Source organism: Callionymus lyra, chromosome 7 (assembly GCF_982586985.1).
Source record: "Callionymus lyra chromosome 7, fCalLyr1.hap1.1, whole genome shotgun sequence".
In the NCBI taxonomy this organism is placed as follows: domain Eukaryota; kingdom Metazoa; phylum Chordata; class Actinopteri; order Syngnathiformes; family Callionymidae; genus Callionymus; species Callionymus lyra.
Genome location: NC_141824.1, coordinates 488,872 through 505,633, shown reverse-complemented (window position 1 = coordinate 505,633; position 16,762 = coordinate 488,872). Strand labels below are relative to the sequence as shown.

Below are 16,762 nucleotides of genomic sequence, written 5' to 3'. Positions count from 1 at the left end.
GAAGTCGAGGCTAGAAGGCTTGTGACGTATATTGTTATTGTTATTGTTATTGTTTTATTTTTATTCTCCATGAATCCCGCTGGTGACAGAAAACCTTTTAACCTCATCATGTCTTAACTTTAGTAAAGAAGTTCACATGAAGAGATGATGATATGATGACGTCATGATCACATGATCAACCGTGAGGTGGAGGCGGGGATCTGTTCGCGCATGCGCATCATCTTCTGCAGCGAGAACTCATAAACAAAGAAGCTCGTCTGAGATTTGCTCGTAAAGTCTAGATTTAAGTCGTAATGTTTCGACACGTTGTTAAGGAATCACTTCTCACTCGTTTCTTCGCGTTTATACGTGTTTGTTGAGACTCGAGCTTTATTTAATCGTCGTAGAATCCACAGGTTCTGGGCTGCGGTTCGACAGGCGGCGCACGCGGGTGACAGAATCCAACGCACTGCCAGGTAACTTAGACTGAATCCATCGTTAAGGATGTGTTTGATTCGCTGGTGTTTCCCGTAGAGGCGAGCGGGGTCTCGAGGCTCCAGCTGTTGAAGAGTCGCTGTCCTCGGTGCTGAAGAAGATCCTCGTCTTGAGATGTGGACCAGAGTCGAGCTGCAGACTTTCATTCTAACCTCGTGTATCGGTGAGTTTGATCTTCTCAACCTGAAGCATCAACATCTTCTCTGTGAAAACATCCTTGACTCTGAAGAACCTCAGGAAGTTACAGAGTTGTAACTGTGACGCGATCAGTTCGATCAGTGCTGCACTTAAAGATCTCTATCTTCTGATCCCACTTCCTGCTCATGCTTCCATTAGTCTGGACACGTCGATATTCTTTAGACTCACAGTCTTTTCGAACAAACTACACAATGATATTAAACACAAGGTTAAACTCACACCTTAAGGCAAAATCCAAGAAGTCGACCAAGATGTGTCGTTCAAGACCAGATGTCAATCAAATCAAAACATGTCATGACTGAGTGACACACATAACAAACACATGCTAAGAAACCAACATCAGAACATCTACTGACTCCTTCAAGAAACATCTGTGTTTGATGATCTACTGACTCCTTCAAGAAACATCTGTGTTTGATGATCTACTGACTCCTTCAAGAAACATCTGTGTTTGATGATCTACTGACTCCTTCAAGAAACATCTGTGTTTGATGATCTACTGACTCCTTTAAGAAACATCTGTGTTTGATGATCTACTGACTCCTTCAAGAAACATCTGTGTTTGATGATCTACTGACTCCTTCAAGAAACATCTGTGTTTGATGATCTACTGACTCCTTCAAGAACCATCTGTGTTTGATGATCTACTGACTCCTTCAAGAAACATCTGTGTTTGATGATCTACTGACTCCTTCAAGAAACATCTGTGTTTGATGATCTACTGACTCCTTCAAGAAACATGTGTGTTTGATGATCTACTGACTCCTTTAAGAAACATCTGTGTTTGATGATCTACTGACTCCTTCAAGAAACATCTGTGTTTGATGATCTACTGACTCCTTCAAGAAACATCTGTGTTTGATGATCTACTGACTCCTTCAAGAACCATCTGTGTTTGATGATCTACTGACTCCTTCAAGAAACATCTGTGTTTGATGATCTACTGACTCCTTCAAGAAACATCTGTGTTTGATGATCTACTGACTCCTTCAAGAAACATGTGTGTTTGATGATCTACTGACTCCTTCAAGAAACATGTGTGTTTGATGATCTACTGACTCCTTTAAGAAACATCTGTGTTTGATGATCTACTGACTCCTTAAAGAAACATCTGTGTTTGATGATCTACTGACTCCTTTAAGAAACATCTGTGTTTGATGATCTACTGACTCCTTCAAGAAACATCTGTGTTTGATGATCTACTGACTCCTTCAAGAAACATGTGTGTTTGATGATCTACTGACTCCTTCAAGAAACATGTGTGTTTGATGATCTACTGACTCCTTCAAGAAACATGTGTGTTTGATGATCTACTGACTCCTTCAAGAAACATCTGTGTTTGATGATCTACTGACTCCTTTAAGAAACATCTGTGTTTGATGATCTACTGACTCCTTTAAGAAACATGTGTGTTTGATGATCTACTGACTCCTTCAAGAAACATCTGTGTTTGATGATCTACTGACTCCTTTAAGAAACATCTGTGTTTGATGATCTACTGACTCCTTCAAGAAACATCTAAACACACTTTCATTTGATCTTGATTCTCTGAGACTATTGTGTTTGTCTCTATGTTGATCTTTACGTTTGTATTTTATTGAATATTGTTTTGATTGTTTAAGTTCTTTGTGACCCTGGTCTGGAAAATATCTACAAATATAAATGACTTACAAAACAAGGATTTAATTTCAGAGTCGAAGCCAGAAGATGAAGAAAACTTTATGTATCGTCATCTTCCATCACTTGAGGGTCAGACACGTCCAGACTTTACGACTTTGACCAAAAGCAAGAGCAGGAATTGAACCATGAACCTCTAAGTTGAGTGAACACAACAATGATCTCATCTGTCTTTGTTTCCTGAACCTCATTGTTTGCTTGAAATAATGATATTAATAAAGTTTAAAACACTTAATAACACGAACAAAAGTGGTCAATTTTAATCATATGAAGAATGAAGTATAAAATATCAACTGATCTTGTGGCTGGAACGATAATACACAATATTTTAACAATATAAACCTTTGTAATTTTGTTTGCCCATAATAGAAAATTGAGGCAGATTTTATTTGATATTCCAAATATATTTTCTAAATCTTCCAGATTTTAAAATGAATAAATCTCAGACTTTATGTTAGGAAATGATCTTAAGCTCCGCCCACTGAAATCACTTGACTGTAACCACACCCACCTGCTGTGATTGGTCAAGCATGGATGACACCAGAGTTGATACTAGTTGATGTTTAATGACACCAGAGTTGATACTAGTTGATGTTTAATGACACCAGAGTTGATACTAGTTGATGTTTAATGACACCAGAGTTGATACTAGTTGATGTTTAATGACACCAGAGTCGATACTAGTTGATGTTTAATGACACCAGAGTTGATACTAGTTGATGTTTAATGACACCAGAGTTGATACTAGTTGATGTTTAATGACACCAGAGTTGATACTAGTTGATGTTTAATGACACCAGAGTTGATACTAGTTGATGTTTAATGATACCAGAGTTGATACTAGTTGATGTTTAATGACACCAGAGTTGATACTAGTTGATGCTTAATGAAACTAGAGTGGATACTAGTTGATGTTTAATGAAACTAGAGTTGATACTAGTTGATGTTTAATGACACCAGAGTTGATACTAGTTGATGTTTAATGACACCAGAGTTGATACTAGTTGATGTTTAATGACACCAGAGTTGATACTAGTTGATGTTTAATGAAACTAGAGTTGATACTAGTTGATGTTTAATGACACCACAGTTGATACTAGTTGATGTTTAATGACACCAGAGTTGATACTAGTTTATGTTTAATGACACCAGAGTTGATACTAGTTGATGTTTAATGACACCAGAGTTGATACTAGTTGATGTTTAATGACACCAGAGTTGATACTAGTTGATGTTTAATGAAACTAGAGTTGATACTAGTTGATGTTTAATGAAACTAGAGTTGATACTAGTTGATGTTTAATGACACCAGAGTTGATACTAGTTGATGTTTAATGACACCAGAGTTGATACTAGTTGATGTTTAATGACACCAGAGTTGATACTAGTTGATGTTTAATGACACCAGAGTTGATACTAGTTGATATTTAATGACACCACAGTTGATACTAGTTGATGTTTAATGACACCACAGTTGATACTAGTTGATGTTTAATGACACCAGAGTTGATACTAGTTGATGTTTAATGACACCAGAGTTGATACTAGTTGATGTTTAATGACACCAGAGTTGATACTAGTTGATGTTTAATGACACCAGAGTCGATACTAGTTGATGTTTAATGACACCAGAGTTGATACTAGTTGATGTTTAATGACACCAGAGTTGATACTAGTTGATGTTTAATGACACCAGAGTTGATACTAGTTGATATTTAATGACACCACAGTTGATACTAGTTGATGTTTAATGACACCGCAGTTGATACTAGTTGATGTTTAATGACACCAGAGTTGATACTAGTTTATGTTTAATGACACCAGAGTTGATACAAGTTGATGTTTAATGACACCAGAGTTGATACTAGTTGATGTTTAAAGACACCACAGTTGATACTAGTTGATGTTTAATGACACCAGAGATGATACTAGTTGATGTTTAATGACACCAAAGTTGATACTAGTTGATGTTTAATGACACCAGAGTTGATACTAGTTGATGTTTAATGAAACTAGAGTTGATACTAGTTGATGTTTAATGACACCAGAGTTGATACTAGTTGATGTTTAATGAAACTAGAGTTGATACTAGTTGATGTTTAATGAAACTAGAGTTGATACTAGTTGATGTTTAATGACTTCAGAGTTGATACTAGTTGATGTTTAATGAAACTAGAGTTGATACTAGTTGATGTTTAATGACACCAGAGTTGATACTAGTTGATGTTTAATGACACCAGAGTTGATACTAGTTGATGTTTAATGACACCAGAGTTGATACTAGTTGATATTTAATGACACCAGAGTTGATACTAGTTGATGTTTAATGACACCAGAGTTGATACTAGTTGATGTTTAATGACACCAGAGTTGATACTAGTTTATGTTTAATGACACCAGAGTTAATACCAGTTGATGTTTAATGACACCAGAGTTGATACTAGTTGATGTTTGATGACACCAGAGTTGATACTAGTTGATGTTTGATGACACTAGAGTTGATACTAGTTGATGTTTAATGACACCAGAGTTGATACTAGTTGATGTTTAATGACACCAGAGTTGATACTAGTTGATGTTTAATGACACCAGAGTCGATACTAGTTGATGTTTAATGACACCAGAGTTGATACTAGTTGATGTTTAGTGACACCAGAGTTGATACTAGTTGTTGTTTAATCACACCAGAGTTGATACTAGTTGATGTTTAATGACACCAGAGTTGATACTAGTTGATGTTTAATGACACCAGAGTTGATACTAGTTGATGTTTAATGACACCAGAGTTGATACTAGTTGATGTTTAATGACACCAGAGTTGATACTAGCTGATGTTTAATGACACCAGAGTTGATACTAGTTGATGTTTAATGACACCAGAGTCGATACTAGTTGATGTTTAATGACACCAGAGTTGATACTAGTTGATGTTTAGTGACACCAGAGTTGATACTAGTTGAAGTTTAATGACACCAGAGTTGATACTAGTTGATGTTTAGTGACACCAGAGTTGATACTAGTTGATGTTTAATGACACCAGAGTTGATACTAGCTGATGTTTAATGACACCAGAGTTGATACTAGTTGATGTTTAATGACACCAGAGTCGATACTAGTTGATGTTTAATGACACCAGAGTTTATACTAGTTGATGTTTAATGACACCAGAGTTGATACTAGTTGATGTTTAATGACACCAGAGTTGATACTAGTTGATGTTTAATGACACCAGAGTTTATACTAGTTGATGTTTAATGACACCAGAGTTGATACTAGTTGATGTTTAATGACACCAGAGTTGATACTAGTTGATGTTTAATGACACCAGAGTTGATGCTAGTTGATGTTTATTGACACCAGAGTTGATACTAGTTGATGTTTAATGACACCAGAGTTGATACTAGTTGATGTTTAATGACACCAGAGTTGATGCTAGTTGATGTTTAATGACACCAGAGTTGATACTAGTTGATGTTTAATGACACCAGAGTTGATACTAGTTGATGTTTAATGACACCAGAGTTGATACTAGTTGATGTTTAATGACACCAGAGTTGTTACTAGTTGATGTTTAGTGACACCAGAGTTGATAGTAGTTGATGTTTAATGACACCAGAGTTGATACTAGCTGATGTTTAATGACACCAGAGTTGATACTAGCTGATGTTTAATGACACCAGAGTTGATACTAGCTGATGTTTAATGACACCAGAGTTGATACTAGCTGATGTTTAATGACACCAGAGTCGATACTAGTTGATGTTTAATGACACCAGAGTTGATACTAGTTGATGTTTAATGACACCAGAGTTTATACTAGTTGATGTTTAATGACACCAGAGTTGATACTAGTTGATGTTTAATGACACCAGAGTTGATACTAGTTGATGTTTAATGACACCAGAGTTGATACTAGTTGATGTTTAATGACACCAGAGTCGATACTAGTTGATGTTTAATGACACCAGAGTTGATACTAGTTGATGTTTAATGACACCAGAGTTGATACTAGTTGATGTTTAATGACACCAGAGTTGATACTAGTTGATGTTTAATGACACCAGAGTTGATACTAGTTGATGTTTAATGACACCAGAGTTGATACTAGTTGATGTTTAATGACACCAGAGTTGATACTAGTTGATTTATAATGACACCAGAGTTGATACTAGTTGATGTTTAATGACACCAGAGTTGATACTAGTTGATGTATAATGACACCAGAGTTGATACTAGTTGATGTTTAATGACACCAGAGTTGATACTAGTTGATGTTTAATGACACCAGAGTCGATACTAGTTGATGTTTAATGACACCAGAGTTGATACTAGTTGATGTTTAATGACACCAGAGTTGATACTAGTTGATGTTTAATGACACCAGAGTTGATACTAGTTGATGTTTAATGACACCAGAGTTGATACTAGTTGATGTTTAATGACACCAGAGTTGATACTAGTTGATGTTTAATGACACCAGAGTTGATACTAGTTGATGTATAATGACACCAGAGTTGATACTAGTTGATGTTTAATGACACCAGAGTTGATACTAGCTGATGTTTAATGACACCAGAGTTGATACTAGTTGATGTTTAATGACACCAGAGTTGATACTAGTTGATGTTTAATGACACCAGAGTTGAAACTTTTTTTTACCATTAAAACACTTTTAACTTTCCTTTGATCATCTACACTTGTGTCATAAACGTATCTAACGAAGGTAACTTCTCGCTCTCAGGTCTGATCCAGCTGGTGTGTGTTGACGTTCCTTCAGGGACAGAAGCTGTCGTAGGTAAAGACATGAAGTTAAGCTGCATCTCCTGCATGAAGAGGGAGGAAGTCAAAGCAAAGACCCTCGTGGAGTGGTTCTACCTACAGAACACAGAACTTTCCTCTACAGTCACCAGAACTCTAGTAGGTCTCACACTCAACGAGCTCCTCGTGAGCGGGTGTTGATGTTCTTCACTCTCTATGTGTTGATGTTCTTCACTCTCTATGTGTTGATGTTCTTCACTCTCTCTGTGTTGATGTTCTTCACTCTCTGTGTGTTGATGTTCTTCACTCTCTGTGTGTTGATGTTCTTCACTCTCTATGTGTTGATGTTCTTCACTCTCTATGTGTTGATGTTCTTCACTCTCTGTGTGTTGATGTTCTTCACTCTCTATGTGTTGATGTTCTTCACTCTCTGTGTGTTGATGTTCTTCACTCTCTATGTGTTGATGTTCTTCACTCTCTATGTGTTGATGTTCTTCACTCTCTATGTGTTGATGTTCTTCACTCTCTATGTGTTGATGTTCTTCACTCTCTGTGTGTTGATGTTCTTCACTCTCTATGTGTTGATGTTCTTCACTCTCTATGTGTTGATGTTCTTCACTCTCTATGTGTTGATGTTCTTCACTCTCTATGTGTTGATGTTCTTCACTCTCTATGTGTTGATGTTCTTCACTCTCTGTGTGTTGATGTTCTTCACTCTCTATGTGTTGATGTTCTTCACTCTCTGTGTGTTGATGTTCTTCACTCTCTATGTGTTGATGTTCTTCACTCTCTATGTGTTGATGTTCTTCACTCTCTATGTGTTGATGTTCTTCACTCTCTATGTGTTGATGTTCTTCACTCTCTGTGTGTTGATGTTCTTCACTCTCTGTGTGTTGATGTTCTTCACTCTCTATGTGTTGATGTTCTTCACTCTCTATGTGTTGATGTTCTTCATTCTCTATGTGTTGATGTTCTTCACTCTCTGTGTGTTGATGTTCTTCACTCTCTATGTGTTGATGTTCTTCACTCTCTATGTGTTGATGTTCTTCACTCTCTATGTGTTGATGTTCTTCACTCTCTATGTGTTGATGTTCTTCACTCTCTGTGTGTTGATGTTCTTCACTCTCTATGTGTTGATGTTCTTCACTCTCTGTGTGTTGATGTTCTTCACTCTCTATGTGTTGATGTTCTTCACTCTCTATGTGTTGATGTTCTTCACTCTCTATGTGTTGATGTTCTTCACTCTCTGTGTGTTGATGTTCTTCACTCTCTATGTGTTGATGTTCTTCACTCTCTATGTGTTGATGTTCTTCACTCTCTATGGGTTGATGTTCTTCACTCTCTATGTTGATGTTCTTCACTCTCTCTGTGTTGATGTTCTTCACTCTCTGTGTGTTGATGTTCTTCACTCTCTATGTGTTGATGTTCTTCACTCTCTGTGTGTTGATGTTCTTCACTCTCTGTGTGTTGATGTTCTTCACTCTCTGTGTGTTGATGTTCTTCACTCTCTGTGTGTTGATGTTCTTCACTCTCTCTGTGTTGATGTTCTTCACTCTCTGTGTGTTGATGTTCTTCACTCTCTGTGTGTTGATGTTCTTCACTCTCTGGGTGTTGATGTTCTTCACTCTCTATGTTGATTTTCTTCACTCTCTGTGTTGATGTTCTTCACTCTCTATGTGTTGATGTTCTTCACTCTCTATGTTGATGTTCTTCACTCTCTCTGTGTTGATGTTCTTCACTCTCTGTGTGTTGATGTTCTTCACTCTCTGTGTGTTGATGTTCTTCACTCTCTGTGTGTTGATGTTCTTCACTCTCTGTGTGTTGATGTTCTTCACTCTCTGTGTTGATGTTCTTCACTCTGTGTTGATGTTCTTCACTCTCTGTGTGTTGATGTTCTTCACTCTCTGTGTGTTGATGTTCTTCACTCTCTGTGTGTTGATGTTCTTCACTCTCTATGTTGATGTTCCTCACTCTCTGTGTTGATGTTCTTCACTCTCTGTGTGTTGATGTTCTTCACTCTCTGTGTTGATGTTCTTCACTCTCTCTGTGTTGATGTTCTTCACTCTCTGTGTGTTGATGTTCTTCACTCTCTGTGTGTTGATGTTCTTCACTCTCTCTGTGTTGATGTTCTTCACTCTCTGTGTGTTGATGTTCTTCACTCTCTGTGTGTTGATGTTCTTCACTCTCTGTGTGTTGATGTTCTTCACTCTCTGTGTGTTGATGTTCTTCACTCTCTGTGTGTTGATGTTCTTCACTCTCTGTGTGTTGATGTTCTTCACTCTCTGTGTGTTGATGTTCTTCACTCTCTGTGTGTTGATGTTCTTCACTCTCTGTGTTGATGTTCTTCACTCTCTGTGTGTTGATGTTCTTCACTCTGTGTTGATGTTCTTCACTCTCTGTGTGTTGATGTTCTTCACTCTCTGTGTGTTGATGTTCTTCACTCTCTGTGTGTTGATGTTCTTCACTCTCTGTGTGTTGATGTTCTTCACTCTCTGTGTGTTGATGTTCTTCACTCTCTGTGTTGATGTTCTTCACTCTCTGTGTTGATGTTCTTCACTCTCTGTGTGTTGATGTTCTTCACTCTCTGTGTTGATGTTCTTCACTCTCTGTGTTGATGTTCTTCACTCTCTGTGTTGATGTTCTTCACTCTCTGTGTTGATGTTCTTCACTCTCTGTGTGTTGATGTTCTTCACTCTCTGTGTTGATGTTCTTCACTCTCTGTGTTGATGTTCTTCACTCTCTGTGTTGATGTTCTTCACTCTCTGTGTGTTGATGTTCTTCACTCTCTGTGTGTTGATGTTCTTCACTCTGTGTTGATGTTCTTCACTCTCTGTGTTGATGTTCTTCACTCTCTGTGTGTTGATGTTCTTCACTCTCTGTGTTGATGTTCTTCACTCTCTGTGTGTTGATGTTCTTCACTCTCTGTGTTGATGTTCTTCTCTCTCTGTGTTGATGTTCTTCACTCTCTGTGTTGATGTTCTTCACTCTCTGTGTTGATGTTCTTCACTCTCTGTGTGTTGATGTTCTTCACTCTCTGTGTTGATGTTCTTCACTCTCTGTGTTGATGTTCTTCACTCTCTGTGTTGATGTTCTTCACTCTCTGTGTTGATGTTCTTCACTCTCTGTGTTGATGTTCTTCACTCTCTGTGTTGATGTTCTTCACTCTCTGTGTTGATGTTCTTCACTCTCTGTGTTGATGTTCTTCACTCTCTGTGTGTTGATGTTCTTCACTCTCTATGTGTTGATGTTCTTCACTCTCTATGTGTTGATGTTCTTCACTCTCTCTGTGTTGATGTTCTTCACTCTCTGTGTTGATGTTCTTCACTCTCTATGTGTTGATGTTCTTCACTCTCTGTGTGTTGATGTTCTTCACTCTTTGTGTTGATGTTCTTCACTCTCTGTGTTGATGTTCTTCACTCTCTGTGTTGATGTTCTTCACTCTCTGTGTTGATGTTCTTCACTCTCTGTGTTGATGTTCTTCACTCTCTGTGTTGATGTTCTTCACTCTCTGTGTTGATGTTCTTCACTCTCTGTGTTGATGTTCTTCACTCTCTGTGTGTTGATGTTCTTCACTCTCTGTGTGTTGATGTTCTTCACTCTCTGTGTTGATGTTCTTCACTCTCTGTGTTGATGTTCTTCACTCTCTGTGTTGATGTTCTTCACTCTCTGTGTTGATGTTCTTCACTCTCTGTGTTGATGTTCTTCACTCTCTGTGTGTTGATGTTCTTCACTCTCTATGTGTTGATGTTCTTCACTCTCTATGTGTTGATGTTCTTCACTCTCTCTGTGTTGATGTTCTTCACTCTCTGTGTTGATGTTCTTCACTCTCTGTGTTGATGTTCTTCACTCTCTGTGTTGATGTTCTTCACTCTCTGTGTTGATGTTCTTCACTCTCTGTGTGTTGATGTTCTTCACTCTCTATGTGTTGATGTTCTTCACTCTCTATGTGTTGATGTTCTTCACTCTCTCTGTGTTGATGTTCTTCACTCTCTGTGTTGATGTTCTTCACTCTCTATGTGTTGATGTTCTTCACTCTCTGTGTGTTGATGTTCTTCACTCTTTGTGTTGATGTTCTTCACTCTCTGTGTTGATGTTCTTCACTCTCTGTGTTGATGTTCTTCACTCTCTGTGTTGATGTTCTTCACTCTCTGTGTTGATGTTCTTCACTCTCTGTGTTGATGTTCTTCACTCTCTGTGTTGATGTTCTTCACTCTCTGTGTTGATGTTCTTCACTCTCTGTGTGTTGATGTTCTTCACTCTCTGTGTGTTGATGTTCTTCACTCTCTGTGTTGATGTTCTTCACTCTCTGTGTTGATGTTCTTCACTCTCTGTGTTGATGTTCTTCACTCTCTGTGTTGATGTTCTTCACTCTCTGTGTGTTGATGTTCTTCACTCTCTGTGTTGATGTTCTTCACTCTCTGTGTTGATGTTCTTCACTCTCTGTGTTGATGTTCTTCACTCTCTGTGTTGATGTTCTTCACTCTCTGTGTTGATGTTCTTCACTCTCTGTGTTGATGTTCTTCACTCTCTGTGTTGATGTTCTTCACTCTCTGTGTTGATGTTCTTCACTCTCTGTGTGTTGATGTTCTTCACTCTCTATGTGTTGATGTTCTTCACTCTCTATGTGTTGATGTTCTTCACTCTCTCTGTGTTGATGTTCTTCACTCTCTGTGTTGATGTTCTTCACTCTCTATGTGTTGATGTTCTTCACTCTCTGTGTGTTGATGTTCTTCACTCTTTGTGTTGATGTTCTTCACTCTCTGTGTTGATGTTCTTCACTCTCTGTGTTGATGTTCTTCACTCTCTGTGTTGATGTTCTTCACTCTCTGTGTTGATGTTCTTCACTCTCTGTGTTGATGTTCTTCACTCTCTGTGTTGATGTTCTTCACTCTCTGTGTTGATGTTCTTCACTCTCTGTGTGTTGATGTTCTTCACTCTCTGTGTGTTGATGTTCTTCACTCTCTCTGTGTTGATGTTCTTCACTCTCTGTGTTGATGTTCTTCACTCTCTATGTGTTGATGTTCTTCACTCTCTGTGTGTTGATGTTCTTCACTCTTTGTGTTGATGTTCTTCACTCTCTGTGTTGATGTTCTTCACTCTCTGTGTTGATGTTCTTCACTCTCTGTGTTGATGTTCTTCACTCTCTGTGTTGATGTTCTTCACTCTCTGTGTTGATGTTCTTCACTCTCTGTGTTGATGTTCTTCACTCTCTGTGTTGATGTTCTTCACTCTCTGTGTTGATGTTCTTCACTCTCTGTGTGTTGATGTTCTTCACTCTCTGTGTTGATGTTCTTCACTCTCTGTGTTGATGTTCTTCACTCTCTGTGTTGATGTTCTTCACTCTCTGTGTTGATGTTCTTCACTCTCTGTGTTGATGTTCTTCACTCTCTGTGTTGATGTTCTTCACTCTCTGTGTTGATGTTCTTCACTCTCTGTGTTGATGTTCTTCACTCTCTGTGTGTTGATGTTCTTCACTCTCTGTGTTGATGTTCTTCACTCTCTGTGTTGATGTTCTTCACTCTCTGTGTTGATGTTCTTCACTCTCTGTGTTGATGTTCTTCACTCTCTGTGTTGATGTTCTTCACTCTCTGTGTTGATGTTCTTCACTCTCTGTGTTGATGTTCTTCACTCTCTGTGTGTTGATGTTCTTCACTCTCTGTGTTGATGTTCTTCACTCTCTGTGTTGATGTTCTTCACTCTCTGTGTTGATGTTCTCCACTCTCTGTGTTGATGTTCTTCACTCTCTGTGTTGATTTTCTTCACTCTCTGTGTGTTGATGTTCTTCACTCTCTATGTGTTGATGTTCTTCACTCTCTATGTGTTGATGTTCTTCACTCTCTCTGTGTTGATGTTCTTCACTCTCTCCAGATCTACAAGTTTGAAGTGGACCATCCAGTGGCGCTTCCCGGGCCCTTCCTGGGTCGTGTGTTGTGGGACGGGAGTCAGGATCTGCAGGACTTGTCCATCAGTATTCGAAATGTCACCTTCAATGACAGTGGGGTTTACGAGTGCCACGTTTTTCGTCAGTTTGAGTTTGACTTCTTCTCTCCCTCGATCTCCATCGTGAAGAACATCTCAATGAAGGTGAAGGAAGAAGGTGAGCTTCTCACTGACATGTGACCATATCGACCAATCGTGTCACGTCTTCTGTTTACATCCTTCAGGTTGAAAATCTCATTCATTTTTTGATTGTACTTTATCTGTATTTTATATTTGAACGTCTACATTAGAACAGGATTGTTTTCCTTTTGTGTTTTTCTAGTCTTCAGACATGTGTGTACTTTTATGTAAACTTGAAATTGGATAAAGTATAAATCTATAGCACAGTATTGTGTAATCATGTATTCTATTGATTTGTGTAGATTTGAGTTGAACACTGTAGTTTAAACTATGATCACGATGTTATTTTCAACTCGATCTACTTCATGTTTAAGTGAAAATATTATTGTGATCTAGTATAAAGTCTTACTTTAAGAATCCACTAAGGATCATAAAGTGTAATTATAGTTTCAATGATCAGTCGCTAAAAGTGTGTTTTTCGTTGGAGCTTTTCTGCCTGGTTGGTTTTAACTGTGTGTGTTTTGTTCTGCGAAGCTGCTTCTGTTGTGAGTGAAGGTTAATTCAAAGCTAACACAGGGTAACGTATTCTGCGTCATCATCCATGCTGTGAATGTTTCATCCTGTGCTCAGCAGTGTGTTGGTGACAAGAGAGAACCTCACATGACTTTAACAGAAACATCCAATATTTCAACTTCACTCGAGTCAAGCTAAAGTCAGAGCGAATGGAAGTTTGTTCTTGCTTGAGTTTACTCCAGGTACTTTAAACAATGTATCACAAGATCCATGAACTTACTCGGTTCACTAGTTTCCTTCACTGAGGCCCAAACAAGCTTCTCTTCTCACAGTTTACTGGACATGATTCCAGTCTTTTGCGAGTCATGTTGGTTCGATGATCCGGAGCCTCAGTCGACGTCACATCTGATGGAGGTTCAAACCTCAAAGATTGTCTTCAGAACCACAAATGTCTGGTTGACTCTTCAAAGCTTCTCATTCTGTGTGGAACCAAATGTCCTCACATCCTTCAGTCGACCTGTGACCCCGTGACCCCGTGAGGGTCAGTGAAGGATCAGCTGCTCACGGATCTGCAGCGACTGCAGATTCAAATCAAGACGTCGACTGAAGAATGTCTTGGAAAAGTTTCTCCTCCTGGACTGACATGTCGCTGCAGTGTGACTCGATAACATCTGCTCATGATGGTTCTGAGTGTAAATGACAGGTTGACATGTGTGTGACATCTTCTATCATGTGGATCCTTCAGAGGTTCTTCAGGCATGAAAGGTTCTCCACCAACACACAAGCATTTATCTTTCTTTGAAAAACACACGTTAGCCTCGACATATTGGATCATTGCATCCCATAATACCTTCATAATCGTCTCTGATGCGATCGTCAAGATCTGAAGCATGATAATGATAACATCATCTGCACATGCATGTGGAGGTCAAAGGTTGTGACCTCTGTTAGACTCGCACAACAACAATCAACACATTCAGAAGCTGTTTCACATCATTTCACTCAAATCAACTTTATCTGGTTCAAATGTTTGGTTCAAATGTTTGGTTCAAATGTTTGGTTCAAATGTTTGGTTCAAATGTTTGGTTCAAATGTTTGGTTCAAATGTTTGGTTCAAATGTTTGGTTCAAATGTTTGGTTCAAATGTTTGGTCCAAATCTTTGGTTCAAATCTTTGGTTCAAATCTTTGGTTCAAATCTTTGGTTCAAATGTTTGGTTCAAATGTTTGGTTCAAATCTTTGGTTCAAATCTTTGGTTCAAATCTTTGGTTCAAATCTTTGGTTCAAATCTTTGGTGAATGAAGAACATGAAGAGCAGCCGGAGCTGCAGCAACATCTTCAGCTGTGAGACAAACACCAGATGAATGAAACATGTTCTGCTCCACAGCCACCGTCGACTCGGCCGCGATCTACTCTGAGATCATGATGTATCTGCTGCTGGTCTTCTTGACTCTCTGGCTCCTGGTGGAGATGATTTATTGCTACAGGAAGATCTCCAGGACTGACAAGCAGGCGCAGGACACAGCGTGAGTCACACTCACACACACACACACACACACACACTCACACACACACACACACACACACACACACACACACACACACACACACACACACACACACACACACACACACACACACACACACACACACACTCACACACACACACACACACACACACACACACACACACACACTCACACACACACACACACACACACACACACACACACACACACACACACACTCACACACACACACACACACACTCACACACACACACACACACACACACACACACACACACACACACTCACACCACACACACACACACACACACACACACACACACACACACACACACACACACACACACACACACACACACACACACACACACACACTCACACACTCACACACACTCACACACACACACACACACACACACACACACACACACACACACACACACACACACACACACACCCCCACTCACACACACACACACACACTCACACACACACACCCACACCCACACTCACACACACACACACACACACACACACACACACACACACACACACACTCACACACACACACACACACACACTGATCTAGTCTTTTTTATAGTTGTTTTCTAGAATCTTCCGCTGTAAGAAGGTGCGAGAGAACACTTGTGTTGTGTTTGTATAATATATTTTTAATGATCGTTATAATCTTCACTCAGTTTTGATGGGAACGAAAATAGAGACAAACATGTGAATCAGTTTCCAAACATGTAAACATGTAAACATGTAAACATGTAAACATGTAGAAGCAGGTGATGACGTCTCTCTTCTATCGACTGCAGGACAAACTATCTGTCCGTTCCTTCTGAGCAGAAAGAAAATCCAACAGCAGCCATTTCTGAATGAAAGATGTTGACAATGAAACGGTATTTTTCATGTGGTGTTTGTGTTTCTCTTCACAGCGTCCTGAGCTCACGAGTCTAACGTGGCTTTCTGTTCAGGTTCTGAAGGATCCTGTGACGTCTGAGGAGTCGCTTCACGGCGAAGCTTCTGATGATGATTTTGTCAACATTTTATAAGTAACTATGGTGAGAGTTTGGTTGTTTTTGGCAGAAACTGCTTTTATAACATGTGTCAGGAGGAGCAACAAACCTTTTTTGAATATATTTCTGCAGCAACTCGTATCATGATGTCTACATATGACATTTTCCTGCATTTAACGTCTTTATTTGTCGCCAAATATTCAACTTATAGCATTATTTTGTTGAAGATGGTCACGTTAAGATAACAGAAGCACACACTCTGAAAACTGAATGATATAAACATGAACAATAAAATGTTTTTGACGATTAAACGAATGAAATTCCTTCATGTTTGTGTCTGAGATGTTTTCGCAGCTGATCCTCCTCGTGTGTTGAGAGTCTGAGGGTCTAAGGTAAGGTAAGGTAAGGTAAGGTAAGGTAAGGTAAGGTAAGGTAAGGTAAGGTAAGGTAAGGTAAGGTAAGGTAAGGTAAAGCTTTATTGATGTCTTGGGTTCAAAGAGAAGAAGGAACAAGAGTGAGATTCTGCTCATTA

The 16,762-nt window shown here is 38.9% G+C and overlaps 1 protein-coding gene across 1 annotated transcript; it reads left to right on the top strand.

Moving 5' to 3' along the window:
• Nucleotides 1-258: 258 nt before the first annotated feature.
• scn3b (sodium channel, voltage-gated, type III, beta) lies at nt 259-16,491 on the top strand. Its single transcript, XM_087795591.1, has 7 exons — nt 259-455; nt 514-637; nt 7,091-7,266; nt 12,976-13,204; nt 15,067-15,205; nt 16,030-16,113; nt 16,189-16,491. The coding sequence occupies exons 2-6, from the start codon at nt 589-591 to the stop codon at nt 16,091-16,093; spliced, it is 657 nt and encodes a 218-aa protein (XP_087651717.1). The 5' UTR covers nt 259-455; nt 514-588; the 3' UTR covers nt 16,094-16,113; nt 16,189-16,491.
• Nucleotides 16,492-16,762: the final 271 nt, after the last annotated feature.